This window comes from Dreissena polymorpha, chromosome 3 (assembly GCF_020536995.1).
Source record: "Dreissena polymorpha isolate Duluth1 chromosome 3, UMN_Dpol_1.0, whole genome shotgun sequence".
NCBI lineage: Eukaryota > Metazoa > Mollusca > Bivalvia > Myida > Dreissenidae > Dreissena > Dreissena polymorpha.
Window position 1 is genome coordinate 126620951 of NC_068357.1, and position 17500 is coordinate 126638450.

The following is a 17500-nucleotide window of genomic DNA, read 5'->3' on the forward strand; positions in this document are numbered from 1 at the left end:
AGCACTGAACTCACATGTATTCAAGCCCCCTTTTCACAGAGCGCGGCTCATAAATTGTATACAGTTGATGTTTGACAAACGTAATTTGCCTCACATTGTCCGATTTTATAAATGCGAAATATGTTAAAAAAACATATAAACCTAGTAACCCTGTAAAATATCCATGAAATTTTAAAACACCGGGCCTAAGCGCCACCTCGGAAGTTGCATTGGCTCATTTATTAATGCATCTTTAAAAGAGGTGGCGCGCGTGATTTAGGGTCGTGAGAAAGATAAATTTAATTAATCACCTTTCTTACTAGATTCAATTTTAAAGGCTTCATGTCCAACCTTTAGATACTGATGAGCCACACAGCAAAAACCTAACCAGACACTGCTTAGTTTATCGCAGCTGTTCTGGTTTATGCTGGTTGCAAAGGTCATTTTCACTCTGCTTCTTATGGGGAAAGGGTTAACCCTTCAGTGCGGGAACAGATTTTGAAGGCCTTTGCAAACAGTTTGGATCCAGATTAGACGCCACAGAACGTGGCGTCTCATCAGGATCCAAAGTGTTTGCTATTCTGATATATATCTTTGAAAAAATCGAAGAAAATGCTTATTTTAGAAATTCAGCAGACGACATTTTAGCAGACGACAAATTTCCCAGCATGCAAAGGGTTAAGGTCAATATCAACGCGACAGAGAAAAGTAGACATTCTACAAGTTTCTGTTTTAATATACCATTGTAGCAAATTACTGTTCAATCCTCGAACTGCGAATCTTTGAAATGAATACTATTTACAATAAAGTACAAAACAGAACATGTACGTACTAATACGGTGTTTTAGTTATATAGAGTAATTCGCAAATCCGTTGAAAATTAAGTTCACACCGTGTTTCATTTTGAATCGAATTTTTTTTGTAATGTTTATTTTAACAATGTGTTGGAATGCACATCAGAGGAAATCGCTTTTAATAGAACAAAGTAAGGAACGCTTAAACCTTGTTTTTGAAAAGGCGAAGTTAACATATAGAAACTTATTATTTAGCTTGGCCTATTCTGGACATCAATTTATAACGTTATATTACTTAATCACCGGGTGCTCACTATGCCAATGCCTCGGATTATAGGGATTATCGCCGGATTAGTGAGTTTTGCGCCTAGCTTACTGTCAATCCGATTTAATTAAGAGGTAAAGTGTTCGACAGGTACTTTATTTTCCGCCTAAACACGATAAAACGCACATTGTCAATCTTGTTTTTTTTTAGCTCACCTTAGCACAACGTGCTCATGGTGAGCTTTTGTGATCGCCTTTTGTCCGTTGTACGTTGTGCGTTGTACGGCGTCAACATTTGCCTTGTTAACTCTCTAGAGACCACATTTATTGTCCAATCTTCATGAAATTTTGTCAGAAGATTGGTCTCAATGATCTCTTGGATGAGTTTGAAAATGGAAACGTTTGCTTGAAAAACATGGCTGCCAAGGGGCGGGGCATTTTTCCTTATATGGCTATATATGGATATAGATAAATCTTGTTACACTCTAGAGGCCTCATTTATTGTCTGATCTTCATGAAACTTGGTCAGAAGATTAATCCTAATGATATATTGGACGAGTTCAAAAATGATGCCGGTTGGTTGAAAAACATGCCGCCAGGGGGCGGGGCAATTTTCCTTATATAGCTATATTAAAACCTTGTTAACACTCTAGAGGCCACATTTATTTTCCGATCTCCATGAAACTTGGTCAGAAGATTTGTCAAAATGATACCTTGGATGAGTTCGAAAATGGTTTCGGTTGCTTTAAAAACATGGTCACCAGGAGGCGGGGCATTTTCCCTAATATGGTTATAAATTGCTTTAGTGAGACCTTATTAACACTTAAGAGGCCACATTTATTGGCCGATCATAATGAAACTTGGTCACAAGATTTGTACTAATAATATCTTGGATGAGTTCGAAAATGGTTCCTGTTGGTGGAAAACATGGCCGCCAAGGAAGCGTGGCATTTTTCCTTATATACATGTAGCTATAGTAAAACCTTGTTAACACTCTAGAAGCCATATTTATTGTCTAATCATCATGAAACTTTGTCATAAGATGTGTCCCAATGATATTTTGGACAAGTTCGAAAATGGTTCCAGTTGCTTGAAAAACATGGTCACCAGTGGTCGGGGCATTTTTCCTTATATGGCTTCATGAATCTTCATGAAACTTTGTCAGAATATTTGTTTAAATGATGTCTTGGATGTTTATGAAAATGGTTCTGTTCTGTTCAAAAACATGGCTGCCAGGGTGTTCACTAGTCATGAAAGTTGGTAAGAACATTTTGTACTAATTACATCTGCTGCACAGAACAGGTCAGTTCCTTTGAATCTCAGGTGAGCGACTTTGGGCCTTTCATGCCCTCTTGTTTTTTCGGTTATTATGTGTCAGACTTTACAAATGCTTACAGAAAAAAAAACTTTGTTCCCAATATTTACTACACCACACTAAACTAGACTTTGCCTAACTAAACGCAAATCACATTACACTGCACCAAACCACACGACGCTATACATCATTACCATACACTCCATAGCACTACATTGTTTCACCACACTACATTCTATATCACTACAATACACTTCATAGCACTACACTGCACCAAACCACACGACGCTATACATCACTACCATACACTTCATAGCACTACATTGTTTCACCACACTACATTCTATATCACTACCATACACAACATAGCACTACATTGTTTCACCACACTACATTCTACATGTATATCACTACCATACACTCCATAGCACTACATTGTTTCACCACACTACATTCTATATCACTACAATACACTCCATAGCACTACATTGTTTCACCATACTACATTCTATATCACTACAATACACTACATAGCAGGACATGTGGTCACCACTAGACACTATTTCACTACAATATCCTCTGTAGCACTACACGGGACCTCAACACTACACTATATATGACTACAATTAATTGCATATCACTACACGGGAACACCTCTATACATCAATACTATACACGCCATGCCACTACACTCGGTTACCACCCTATTCTAGACCACACTACCACTTGTATCACACTTCATAGCGCATCACAACTATACGCTTCACTCTGTGCCGGGGACCGTTTCAATAAACATCGTAGTACACATTTACGATAGGATACATTTTTCGAAGATACATCATTGCTAAATTCCATATGATATGATTATAAATTTTCAGTAATTAATTAATTACATTGGCATCTCAAGGGCTGTATATATTTGACGAGCATAACGATCTAGTTCGTCTACTTATTAAGATTAAACAATTCTCTCGTAAGTTAAAATTGTAGTACGATCGTTTATGAAACGGCCCCCTGATTAGAACCGTGCCCCATAGTACAATTGGGCCCACGTTCTGGGCCCCTTGTTGGGTTAGTGTCTAAAAGACACCAGTGTCCAGTCGATTTCACTCGTTTCAAATAGCCTACCATTTTATCGTACCACCACATTGATATCTGCTTGATATCCTGTTGCCTGATATATTTTTTATATCACGGTCAACAGGAAGTTCATATATCAGTCATGTGTGGAGGCAACTAAGACTTAATTAAAATGTTTTGTTCTATTGTAAAACTGAATCAGATTTATTAAACAAACAATTTGATACCAAGAGGTATTACATTTAATCCACAAACAGCAACAAAAACGGCAAAAAAACGTATTTTTCAAATATTGAGAATGAATAAGTACATGCTGATGACGTCATGTAACAACGGACTACTTTTTTTGACACGCCTTCATATGCAAACATCAAAAGTCAAACGTTATGTCAAAGTTCAGCAATTATTATAAACAGACCAAACAAATAACCAAACAATAAAAAGTAGTAACAATAAAATAGAAACACACTTCAAAATAAACCCAATGTAATATGCATTAAATAATGATTTAAATTTAAATTATAAAATATTATTAAGGTTGTCGCATTATCTGACTAAGAATACACAAAAACTCTACACAGACAACATTTTGGGTGCAACAATACCAAAATCACTCCTGAATACCATTTGGTTAAACAACTCCGTGCATTTCGGCCTACGAGGAACCCATGAGCAGTACAATTTAAGGTTAGCTAAATTATTAAATGACATACTTTCAGTGCTAAAAATGAGAGTCAAAATTTGATAAATTTTTGGGAATGCATATCTTTATGTAATCCCGTATTAAACCAAATTAATTTGTTTAACCTCAAACATCTTGAATTTTACATGAAACGTCCTGAATACTTACTTAAATATAATAACACAACTTCTGATTATTATACACATTTTTAAGATGGGGTGATGTCAAACTCAAGACAGATGCTTCAGGAAATTAATTTCTGGAGTTCAATTACCGGCAGACAAAGACCCGAATTGGAGCAAATGCATGCCAGAAAAATTCATCCTAAGATGTTTTTCCTCCCCACAATTAGAAATAGGGACCCTATTTACAGTTACAAACAGTACAGTGATAAAGGCCACCCGGTTTCAGCACTGATGATAGCCCATTCTACCTGGCAACAAGAACCGTGCCCTTAACTGACAGTTCTGATCAGTGGTACCTACGGCAGAAACTTGACGTAAAAAATTGCCAAGATGTTGAAAACTTTGGCCGGTTATCATTCTGCTAGAAACTGCTAACGCCTTGTTCAAAAACTAAGGGATTCCAATATCGCACCCATCGAAATCATGCAAATAACAGGACACAAAAACGTACAGTCAATAATCAATTACAGTGAAATATCTATCTCTATCTGTCGGTTAATGTCCAGATTTATTTGTATAGCTCTCCCATCATAGCCTTGAAGACATCTATGGACGTGGAAGTGACCACCTGTTCTGGGAGACCATTCCAGAGGCGTATTCCAGTTGGGAAAAAGAAAAACTGGTAGGCGTTGACGGTGGTTAATGGCACTATGTAGCAGTTTGCATGGCCTCTGGTGTGCACTCCTGCTGGTATAAGTACACTTCTGGCATTGATGTCCACTAAGTTGTTAATGATCCTGTACATCATGACATCTTTGGGACTTTGCCGTTTGACGTGGATTCAAGTTTGTCCAACCGAGCTTGTTTATCATTGCAGAAATTTCCGAACAAACACAACAAAAATGTTCAAACCTTTTGGCATCATGTTCTACTGCAACTTCATCTGCTTCATGCACTTCTGTCAACACTTCTGAAATAAACATTTCTCTCACCACCACCCGGCAGTTTCACACATAGACAAGGCGTTGAACATGCCAAATATGCAGAATGTCACAATTCAACAAAAGTGCAAATTACAAAGTCATTATCGTTTAAAATTTATAACCTATATATACAATTGTAGCTAAATATCATCTGCAAACATTGGCCATACAAAAATTGGCCTCATTCCAACCGTTTAAGAATAAAAAACTGACAAATCGGACGAAATCGACAGTTTTTGCTAGGCAATTAAAGAAGAAAGAGAAAGAAACAGCGTTAGTAAATTACAATAAATGGCGCTACTTTTCGTGTCGAGAAACATTGCTATTTTTAGAAAAATTCATGCGCGATTAACGAATGCAGCGGCTCCGGGGCGAAGCGATTATTTTCCATTATTTCTTGAAAAACGGGGTGAGTGGTGTCAGTGGTATGAAAACAGGCTACTGCCTGATCATTTTGTAATATATATCAGGCTCGGCACGAATAAAATAACGGCTCGGCATTTTATTCAAAGTCTCGCCTGATATATTACAAAACGATCAGGCAGTAACCTGTTATTCTCTATGTATCGTCCCAGATTAGCATGTGAGGTATTGCTGTTCTGACACCGTGGTGTTTCGAAGCTTGTACTTGAAATACTGACAAACAGGACATATTTCCTTAGATTTTTAGCTGGCAAGACATAGCATGCCACAATGTCCCTATATAAATGTCATTGTGATACCGTTATAACAATACGACATTATAATAATCACATTAAGAAATGTCACTATAATACCGTAACACCAAGACGACATTAGTGCATTAAGAATTTAAGAAAACAATCAACGTTGTAAACAAACTCTTTCGTCGCGGTCGCATGGAGTCTCGGGGCCCACAGGCAGTTGCCTACTCTGCCGAATGGGTAATCCGGGACTGGCTACACCACACTAAACAGCATGTAATAGCACTTCATAGAACTTCATCAAAGCATACCAATATATCGCCGCCACACCAAACAACATCAGACTGCACGACACTTATTACATCGAACTTCACATTACCTCATACCACTACGTCACAAAATACCACAAATCATTATCATCCATCAATAAACAACAGACTAGACGAACGGCATTCAGTAGCTAGAACATTTGATAGCGGTTCCGATGATCGCGAATTCGATCCCCAGACTTCGAAGGCTAATATGGTTCAACGCTTGAAGCACGTGTATTAACACTTTGCATGCTGGGAGAAATTTTCGTCTACTAAAATGTCGTCTGCTGAATTTCTAAACTTAGCATTTTCTTCGATATTTCTCAAAGCATGCTATAAGAAAAGCAAACAGTTTGGATCCAGATGAGACGCCACGTTCTGTGTCGTCCTCATCTGGATCCAAACTGTTGGAAAAGGCCTTCAAAATTCCGGTTCCAGCACTGAAAGGTGTTAAGCCCAGTGTGCTCGTAATGACGTTCATTATTATTTTTTACAGATTGAGTGTAACGTACATGATTCGTATAATGGGTGTTCATTCATGCTCTTCATTTGGCTGAGTACTGAATGCTTGCATAATTGCATACCCTTCGACAAAGTTTAATGTCTTAATCAATACGTTAACACAAACTAATAAAACACGTGTGTCCATAAAGATGATTGTTCAATGATGCAATTATAACGTCTCGATCACTCTAAAACCATTTATCAAATGAAGAATATGACAAAGTTATGAATGCACAGAATCATATTGAATTACTAAACACAAAGGGTATGATCTTAACGCGTTGAATGTAAGTGAATTATTTCGTAATTCATAAATTTAAAAAAATAGAGAATATAAATGGTCAGTCGCTTGTTCAAAAAACTGAAAATCAGTTTGATTAATGTGTCAAATAATTAATTAATTGACATTTCTATAAAATATTGCCAAGTGGAGACTTAACCAAACAATTTGTTTTGTATGTCGTATAATTTCATATTGTTGACTCGATGGTTGTGTGTGTGTCAATTGAGTTGGCAAGGTAGTCAAAGACTAGAACTGTACGTTCTGTTTTTAATGGAATTGACTTTAGAAATCAAAGAAACCTGTATTTGACGTACAGTAGTTCGACTTAGATGTCTTGAGCTTTTATAAGTGCATACGTACAGCTCAAAGTCTTCTTGATAAAACCAAGTTGCATGTAACACAATAAAGTCTCAAGTTTGTCTATAAAACGATTTCGATCAACCTAATACATTGTAAAAAAAAGAATACCTGTTACCATCAACATCAATTTGCGTGTTTTTTTAGGATAAAACTCGATACAAAAAGTTGAAAAAAACGTAATCAAACAATAGCCGGAGTTTTGAATTGACGTTTCAATCTATGTTATGGAAGCTCCGGAGATAGTCGAAGTAGCATACATGTAATTGGTCGATTAGACACAATATCTATCTTGCCGAGGATTCTGGAGATAGTCGATGTATAAATAAGCATGTTTTCGATTTCGGAATACTGGATGTTTTCCATTGCAAAAACTAACACATTTGCGTGAACCGTTGACGTGTTTGAAACTTGGATTAATATCTTTATTTTGTGAGCTCACCATATAATGTGCGTTGTTGTAATTTGCGCACTAGGGCTATATTTATGATCTGTTTATGTTTATTCATGCCAGAAAATAGTTTGTGTTGCTCATTTTACCTAATTAAGTGCCGCCTGGATTCCAGGTGGCAGAGTTTACACGAAAAATGTCGTTCCCAGTTGAAACCCCCAGCGAACCCGGGGGGGGGGGGGGTCAATAGCTGGGAGTTGGATTATTGCAATTAGTATTTGACATATCCTTACTTCGTGAGCCTCGTTTGAGATCGACAGAAAACAAATTTTTTCAGTGGAGTCGTGTTCTGGGAAAACTGGGCATAATTCATGTGCGTAAAGTGTCGTCCCAGATTAGCCCGTGCAGTCCGCACAGGCTAATCAGGAACGACACTTTCCGCTTTTATGACAGTTTTCGTTTAAATGAAGTCTCGTCTTAGCAAGATTCCAATATAGACGGATAGTGTCGTCCCTGATTAGAATGTGCGGACTGCGCCGGCTAATCTGGGACGACATTTTACGCACATGCATTATGCCCAGTTTTCTCAGAACGCGACTCAGTGAGAATCGCAAACACTGGGACATTGAAACTAACTAAGTTCTATGTTCATTTCAGACACGTCGACATGGGCGCCAGGGTGCAGCCCTACTTCATTCTTACCGCTGAGAAAGTCACTAACCCACGGGATTTAGAAACGCTCCAACCTATTAAGCCAATAAAAATCGGTTACCTGGGTGACCAGATAAATCCCCTGACCCCGCCCCCTTCAGGTGTCTCCGGTAGTGAGCTTGGGATTTTGGCTCTGGACGAGAATCTTGTTGAGAAGAAGAAAAATAAAAAGAAGAAAAAAGTTAAGTATACGATTTCGGTTAGAGAGATTCGAAAGAAGTCGCCGCTGAATAAAAAGTTGGCGTCAATAAAAGAGAAGTTAGAAAAATCAAGAGAACGAATTAATGGGCAAAGAGCGAAACTTAGTGATATTGATCTTAAATGTGAACCTGTGAATACGAGTAAAGCGGACATGAGTTACGATCAGGCGACGTTTCCTTTCCGAATGGATAGGTCCGTGTCGGATATGGGTCCTAGCTCCCTTGCAAAGTCCCGTAATGCTAATTTAGGGAGCAGCCCTTTTGTGTACTTCGTTGTGTCTGAAGAGAGGATTAAGGATGCTGACTTTGTTCTGGAAGACGGCGACAGGGTTGTGAGTAAAAGTGCTGATAAAAGGCGGAGAGTGAGACTTGTGGAAGAGAATCGGTTAAAACGCGACCGGAAGGAGAAGCTTAGCCAGTCGGCTAAATTTCGTGGACTCGCGCGTGAGGTCGGTCTGAATAATAACCAAGGAGGTCCTAAACCGTCGGAGGAATCGCCGACGGTTAAAGGCGGTCCTAAAGAGCTGGTATTTCCGGGCCCTGATTACGAGTCCACACGCCCAACGACGACGACGGCATACCGCAAGGGTACTCGCCTGATCCGCAGTCCGCCGAAAATACCACCAGGGACACCCGCGACGACCCATGGATCGCATTCGGACGTTCCTTTGGAGATCAACGGGTTTGACGTGGACGACACCGTTCCCCGGAAGCCGTTTCTGTCACGTCCCATGTACAACGGCAAATCTCGCGGCATTCAAGCTTTGTCTCAAAGTAATTTTGAGCTACCAACGATTTCCGCAGACCAGCGTCGCCGTAATCTCGGACTCGGAACGAGATTTGAAGAGTTCGCCTATCCGAAACCATCTTCGGAACAACGACAGAGGAAGGTGTCCTTTGCGGAGCAACTTCCGGTAATTAGAGGGAGCGGCTTTGTTCTGAATAGTGCAGATCTACGGCATGATCCCGAAATCCCGTCCCTCGGGCCTAGAGCAAACACCATGGGGACCATAACACTTCCGTCAGAAAACGTTGATAAACAAGCCGTCTGTCAACGATTCGTCGCCGGGGAAAACATGACTGGCTCGCGACAAAACCGGAAGTTTGGGATTCCGCTTCCGATTGCGAAAATAGACATTGTTTCAAACTTGTACGATGAGATGATTATTAAAATGATACAGGAATACTTACAGGACTCCAACACGCCTAGCCGGCAGTCACAGCTAGCTCGCGAGTTGTTGGTACATCTTCAGAAGCACAACGAACACATGAAGGAGCTCAATGTCCCAAATCTGGACAAAAATAAGATCAAAAAGTCTGAACTCGTGAAGCATAAAAATAAAGCACAAAGATTACTGAATGATATCAACTTCCCAGCACCACCGAATACGGCGGAGGAATCGGCGCCGAAAGGCTTGAATTCACCCTCGAAAGAAAACGGGTTACCCTCATGAATTCGGCGTAGAGGAGTCGCCGGAAGTTCCTATGGAACCGGAACCTGAGCCTCCTGCTCCGGAAGTTTCGCCGAGGACAGTTCCATTTGTTCAGATCACTTTCAAAAACCGCCCAGACGTACCTGTTCCCCAAGAAGAGCCTGTGTCCGGTACGCCCGCATCAATTTTAAGAGACAAACAACTGAAGGGCGATCCTAGCGAAAAACGCCCCGGAAGTAGGCCTGTCCTAACACCAGTGCAGCCCACGTCGTTTAAGATGGTACCACCCGGTCTTAGTAAGGAAGATAGTTTTGTGTCGATTTCATCAAAGGCATGAAAGTGAAAAAATTATACTTACGCGTATAGGTGATTACAAATCCGAACAACCGGAAGTACTAATAACTTAATGACCGGAAGTGGAATGATTTAATGTCTTTTGATGATTAAAGTGCGTTGGAAATATTGTTATATGAAAAGTGCTACATAAATGAGTAATTGTTGAATAAGGGACTATATCGAAGACAACCCTTTACTTGACTATATAAACTGATATGTATCAATCGTTAGGCATATTCAAAGAACCCAAATTGAAAGTCCGGGTAAAATAAATGTATTTAATTAACCCATTTATGCCTAGCGTCTAGAAAAAAGGCCTTTGTAAACAGCGTAGACCAATATGAGACGCCACATCATGCCTCTGCGCTGTTTGCTTTAAGGAATTTCTGTAAGAATATTCTCAATATAGAAATAAATATACTAGACATCCCTAAATTTGGAAATAAATTGAACCAAATTAGAAGGATGGGAGAGTCCACTCGGCTTAAATGGGTTAAGCGCTAATATATAAATGGTACAATATTCGTGTATTAATTCGTGGGTCGCAGTGAAATTAAGAACTACAGACAATATCGGTCGGCGATTGTCCAGTCATAGTGTTCAAAGCGATTTGTCCAGGGTTTTAAAGGCACGTGATTTGAAGACACGTGACTTGGATTTGAAGTGGCGTGATTGAATGATACAACCGTCATCAGTAATCAATTGGTCAACTCAGATATGGACTGAAGTGGTCCTGCCGAATAAGTGATGGATTTTGTTCGACCGATTGAAAGTTAAACAGTGTCTATCACCATTATTGTTTTGTCGTATTTATTGCACGTTTGATCGTTAACAATTCAGTGACGTGTTCATACATTTTAAGACTAAAAGTGCATACATACGTTTGACGGCGTAACATATAAGTAAGGGCAAAGAAAAGTCCCGTTTCCCGTTTCTGTGGTCCCTTACTTTTTTTGAGGGCATGATGCAAGAACCAGGCCTACTTTTATTTAGACTTTTTTGATTTAACCCTTTACCACTTGGATAAGTATTTTGACGCATTTGTAGTCCCTTATAAAGTTGAATATAACTTAAGACCTTTCTAACTAGATTAAAGTTTTAAACTCTTCATTCCCAACCCTTCGATGCTGATGAGCAGCAACCAGCATAAAACCTGAACAGACTGCGAGTTACTCTCAGGTTGTTCTGGTTTTATGTTGTTTGCACATAGTCATTTTCACTTTGCTTCTGAGTGGGAAATGGTTAAAAGAAGACAAAACACACATTTTGCATGACATTTTTTTTAAATGCACAAAGATAAAGATGTTGTTAATATATCGTTACATTACTAGTCCTTCAACAAAAGTCGTTTCCCTTACAACACGTGTATGTTCGGAATTATGTTTTGATTGCGTGCTACTTAGAGTGCATGAAATCGCGCTGTTATCATCATCATCTTTTTATGTGTCAATATTTTTGTTGTTATTTTGTTGTTGTTATTTTTTATTGTTGCCGTAATCTGCAGTTTAGCCAAGAACACTATACTGACCTATTACACTTCTACTAATAAGTTGTATTACACAAAGTCGACTCATGAATGGTTAGCCCGCTAAATTTTACTAGCCTTTATTGAATTTTAATCAATTGTCAACACTTTAACAGTGTGTAAACATTTAATAATTAACGAAACCATTGTTCTTTTATCGCTAATATCCATGTTTTTAACTGAGCGGGCGATAAAAGATTGTTGTGTAATGTTGAAGATCCTTAAGTGCTTTTCAAATTTAATATATTTTTAAAGTATCACTAAAGACAATTGCACTAATCAATACCTGATCAAACATGAATTGTTCAATAGGTGATTAATATCAGGCTGTCTAGCGTATATCGTCAATAATATGCTCATGTATAAAATGTATGTTTAAGTATTGATTTATTTTTTGCTTAATTCTTATTAAATAATCTTTACTGTAAACCTTTAGTTAAACGGCCATCATTATTGCGCGTTAGGTTTTGTAGAGAGCGTCAGAAATGAAAAAGAAAACAGATAAGAACGTTAAATGTTATGAAACAAATACGCTGATCTAAAAGTGTACTCAATATGGGCCGTGCTCTGTGAAAAGGGGGTTTAATGAATGTGCGTAAAGTGTCGTCACAGATTAGCCTATGCAGGCCGCACAGGCTAATCAGGGACGACCCTTTTTGCTTTCATGGTATTTTTCTTTTACAGAAAGTCTCTTCTTTTTGCAAAAAAAATCCAGTTTAGATGGGAAGTGTCACACATGCTTTAAACACCCTTTTCACAGAGCACGGCTCAATTTTTTTTTCGTTAAAAACGACACAAAAATTATGGGCTTAAATTATTCAACATGAATTTTTTTAGCAAACGTTCTGCACGCCTTTTAAAATGGACGGCGATTTACGTGTTAATATAAGGCCTCTTGACCAATTTGTTAGCGTGATAGATTTGTTATGCAAATAGACAATGATAATAATACCTTTGTTACTAATACTTCGAACACATTGAACTCGCAGCAATGATCTGTGAATTAGTCCGAGAAAAGATTATGCGAACCCTCAGATACATGTAGCAAAACGGTCTGGACTGCATTTGCCATGCGTCATGCGAAAATCTGTCGTATGCCATATGTGGCCATCGTGCCTCTAAACAAGCATGTGCAATCGTGCAGTCTGGTTTGGGCTTTACTGTCCGCTATAAAGTCACGCAAGGGGTCTATTAAGGTAGACAGGGTAGCTCCTGACAAGACTACGCGGATGCTCAGGCTGAGCTGGAGCTACGCCGGCCGCTCATGTCATAAGACCCATTTTCGCATGATGCGGGTCATTTACAATAAATGTTTCATTTAAACATACAGCGCGGCATATTTGCGCCATATATGCATTGCTTTTTAATTTGTATTATTTAAAGTGCGTACCAATTTTTGTTAATACAGTGTTGTATACATGTTTACACCTGTTATTCGTTGCGTTTGTTTTGTGTTGGTCACGATTGCAAATATATATTATTTCATGCAACAATTTCGTTGTTGCTTCTTATTATGTGTACTCAAACGAGTACTTTTTTCGAAAGAAATTATTCTTTTTATTTTCTCATATAATCACGGAAGCAATAACCGTCAAATCTGGTTAGTTAAAATATACTTGGGTCATGTCTTATCAAAGGTATACAGTAATTGTGCTGATGAAAATACGAATGTGAAAAAAATACAGGTTTATGGAATTCATAAATTAGAGAAAAATTGTAATAATATAATTGTGGTGGTGTTGCTAAGACCATCTTATCGAAGTGTTAATACACGCTACTGTGCGATGGGTACCTGACAGACGAACAATGTCTGCCTAACCGAAACAGAAGGAAAACATAAGAACCCTTGCTGGCACATAATACTCTAATAATATGAGTCGTGTTCTGAGAAAACTGGGCATACTGCATGTGCGTAAAGTGTCGTCCCAGATTAGCCTGTGCTATCCGCACAGGCTAATCAGGGACGACTCTTTACGCTTTTATGACATTTTTCGTTTAAATGAAGTATCTTCTTAGCAAAAATCCAATAAGGGCGGAAAGTGTCGTCCCTGATTAGCCGGTGCGGACAGATTTTGGCATGTTTTGAAGTTTGTCATGAAATGCTTAATATTGATAAATGTAAACATTGGATCTAAAAATCTCCAGTAAAAAAAAAATACAATCAAAAGTAACCCTCAACGAGGCTCGAACCACAGACTCATGAAGCAAAGGTATACCGCTTTATCCACTAGACCATCCGCTCTCATGTCATGACCGAAGTAATTTTATTCTTTATATAAGCAATCCTCGTAGTATCAAAAAAAAACAACGACAACAACAGAATTCTCGTAATTATTCAATCGTTTCGCATTGCAACGCTTTATAACTTTCAGGTTTTTAAATCGTCAAAAGAGGAACATAATGGATATTTTAGAACATGGTAAATGTTCAGTATTACTGTTTCCTCACAAATATCATAACTTTAAGGAAAATTTGCGAATCTGAAATTATTTTTTTCAATTTTGTCAATATACCAAAACGTGAAAAGGCCCATTTAAGATATATAGGCAAATTACTAGTATAGTAGTTAGGAGCAAAATATCGAATGTACATGGTTATAACGTAAAAAAACGTGGGTAAACTTGCGTTGCCTCAGTTAACAAAATTGGTCTACACTTGACAATCTAAAGCGTTTGCATACAATAGGGATACCACTTATGTATCGATAATAAAGTCTGTATCTTTTACCTTTCGATAATCTGTGATTAATCAAGTGACCCGGAGTATATGCGCCAGATTTTTGGTTAAGTGCTGCTAACTGATAAAGCAATGAAATATAAAATGAGCCGCGTTCTGAGAAAACTGGGCTTAATGCATGTGCTTAAAGTGTCGTCCCAGATCAGCCTGTGCGGTCCGGACAGGCTAATCAGGGACGACACTTACCGCTCTCATGGTATTTTTAGTTTCAAGGAAGTCCCTCCTTACTGAAAATCAAGTTTAGGCGGAAAGTGTCGTCCCTGATTAGCCTGTGCGGACCGCACAGGATAATCTGGGACGACACTTTATGCACATGCATTAAGCCCAGTTTTCTCAGAACAAGGCTCAAATATTTAAAAATAAAACATAAATGCCAAAAATGATCAACATAAGTGTTATCAACAAAGGTTTGATATTCCTTAAAATAAATAGTGTATACCTTTCACTGTCAAAACGGAAAACAAAAGTAGAATCCATCAAAACGCAATGTAATTAAAATGTTGTTGTTTTTCCATCGGGCCCTTTAGCCTACCGAGGATAAGATTTAAGTAAGTCACCGAGTCCTTTAAATATACTATTTTCAACAATCTAAACGTCAACAACAACAAGTCAATACTAAAATTCGCTTCGTGTTAAATCGCAAATTCAAGGAGTTACGAAATAAATGTAATTGATTGATATTGATTATTAAATTATAAGAAAATCCACCCACCCCGCTGGAGAGCACCTTTATTAACGTTTTTTCCATGGCAAGTACCTACTTTGTATTAAACATAGTTTGACGTCAGTATTTAATGACGTAATTTGACGTCACAATGCAGACGTCAAAAACCGATAGCGACAACGTGTAACAATCAAACTAGAGAAAATTTATTCTGTCAGTTCTTATAATCATAATATCGGCATTTTTTAACTACAAAGAAGGAATCGCAGTCGGTTGCGGGCAAGTCCGACCCCGGGTCGACGCCCCATGCCGCTGAGGATCACAAAACTCCCGGAAACTACCGATACATACGAATTTGACACAGCTTCGGTTTATTTTTGTGTAATAGCTTTTAATAGTAACGCTTTTTGCAATACTTTGCTTTTTTCCGTGATATTATAACCAGAACTGAACTTTTAGCGTGTAATTTTATGTCATATTCAGACTGTGCAAATCTGCAATACAAGTGTGTGTACTTTTTATATCGTTGATAGATAGGCTAGGTGCAGTTGTGTAATATCAAGCTCTTTCTCATCTTTGGAATGCTCAACCTAGTTCCGAAGAATTAAATCACAGTGCGTGATTTTGAAATTGTAGCGTTTATCAGGAAGATACCGATGTCAAGTAGTCCGTCATACACCCATTGAGAATTCTTCTCGCGTTGGTGGTGTATCTATATCTCCAACTGACTATCGCCTTGCATCAGACGACAACGATATGGTGGATAACGGCGAGAGTAACATAGATGACGTCACTGCCGGTGGTTATGAGACGACAATTCCGTTTCACACCGAGGACGAATTCACCGACGTTATTTTGATGGTTGAAGGGCGACAACTGTGCACTAACCGCTCACTGCTCGCGTTTGCCTCCCCTGTATTCAGCTGCATGTTCACGGCCGAGTTTCGCGAGAAATCGGAAAAGGTACATCATCATATAGAATTATATACCGGTAAATCATATGATCACGACCCTGTGTTATCACAGATTTTACGAAATATATGAGTCGTGCTCTATGAAATGGGAGTTTAATGCATGTGCGTAAAGTGTAGTCCCTGCTTAGCCTGTGTAGTCCGCACAGGAGAATCAGGGACGACACTTTCCGCTTTTATTGAATTTTCGTTTAAATGAAAACCATTCTTGACAAAAATTAACTTTAAGTGGAAAGTGTCGTCCCTGCTTGGCCTGTGCGTACTGCACAGGCTAATATGGGAAGACCTTTTACGAACATATAATTATGGAACCCTCTTATCGCATATTTTATGAAATATATATGTTATGACTGAATCTTTATCTCAAAACAAAAAGCGTAAATGATTTATAACTGCCAAAGAATAAAAATCATCATGATCAACAACAATATCATCAACAGCATTATCATCATATCATTATCATCACACCTTCATCGTCATCATCAACATCTTCAAGTTCGCCATCAGCAGCTGCACATTTATCATCGTTATACTAAATAAGTCTGTTATCATAAAAACAATATATTTTGCTTTGTTTATATATATTGTTCAGATAGTTTCGCAAAAACTTGTTACTTGTTTAATACAATTACTAAAATATCAATTATATGCATCTTTTGACGATTTAAAAACCTGAAAATTATAAAGCGTTACAAACGCGAAACGATTGAATAATTTGGAGCGTTCTGTTGTTATCGTTATATGTTGTGACATAACGATGATTGCTTACATCAGTATAAAATACGCCGCTTACTATATGACCACACATTGCCGAGTGGCTTCAGCGCTAGACGTTTACTCTAAGGGTCAGTGGTTTGAGCCCAGCTTTGAATTAGTTTCTTTTTCTTTCTTTATTTTTATTCGTGTTCAATACTGGATATATTTAGTTCCACTATATGCATTGATCAATTTAAAGCATTCTATGACAAACTTCAATATAAATAAGTGAAACTCCAGCTGCTGGAGCAGTATTGCATTTTTATTATATACAATTTGTTCAAAGCCTGTCAAAATCTATATAAAAAAGTTCCCTGTAAATATCAATTATCAATTTAAGACATGAAACCTCTAATTAAACAATATGTGAAATCTGAAAAGCCGCATCTTTCATATTTGCCAAGGCTATCACGTTACCAGACAAAAGCTACATAGCCG

General features: G+C 38.2%; 2 protein-coding genes across 3 annotated transcripts in view; both read left to right on the plus strand.

Moving 5' to 3' along the window:
* The first annotated feature begins 7644 nt into the window (after positions 1-7644).
* On the plus strand, positions 7645-13356 carry LOC127871366 (uncharacterized). Of its 2 annotated transcripts, none has more exons than XM_052414185.1 (2): positions 7645-7771; positions 8388-13356. In XM_052414185.1, exon 2 carries the CDS (start codon positions 8398-8400, stop codon positions 10093-10095), a length of 1698 nt encoding a protein of 565 aa, XP_052270145.1. In that variant the 5' UTR covers positions 7645-7771; positions 8388-8397; the 3' UTR covers positions 10096-13356. The 2 variants fall into 2 exon arrangements, with proteins under 2 accessions (XP_052270145.1, XP_052270144.1); XM_052414184.1 differs by having other exon boundaries at positions 7646-7789.
* A 2123-nt stretch (positions 13357-15479) lies between these two features.
* Positions 15480-17500, plus strand: part of LOC127871370 (kelch-like protein 23) — a 6426-nt gene continuing 4405 nt past the window's right edge. The window contains exons 1-2 of the mRNA XM_052414192.1: positions 15480-16298; positions 17467-17500. The exon at positions 17467-17500 is cut by the window's right edge and continues 146 nt beyond it. Of these exons, the coding sequence (XP_052270152.1) occupies positions 16092-16298; positions 17467-17500 (241 nt within the window). The 5' untranslated portion in view covers positions 15480-16091. The remainder of the gene's footprint in view (positions 16299-17466) is intronic.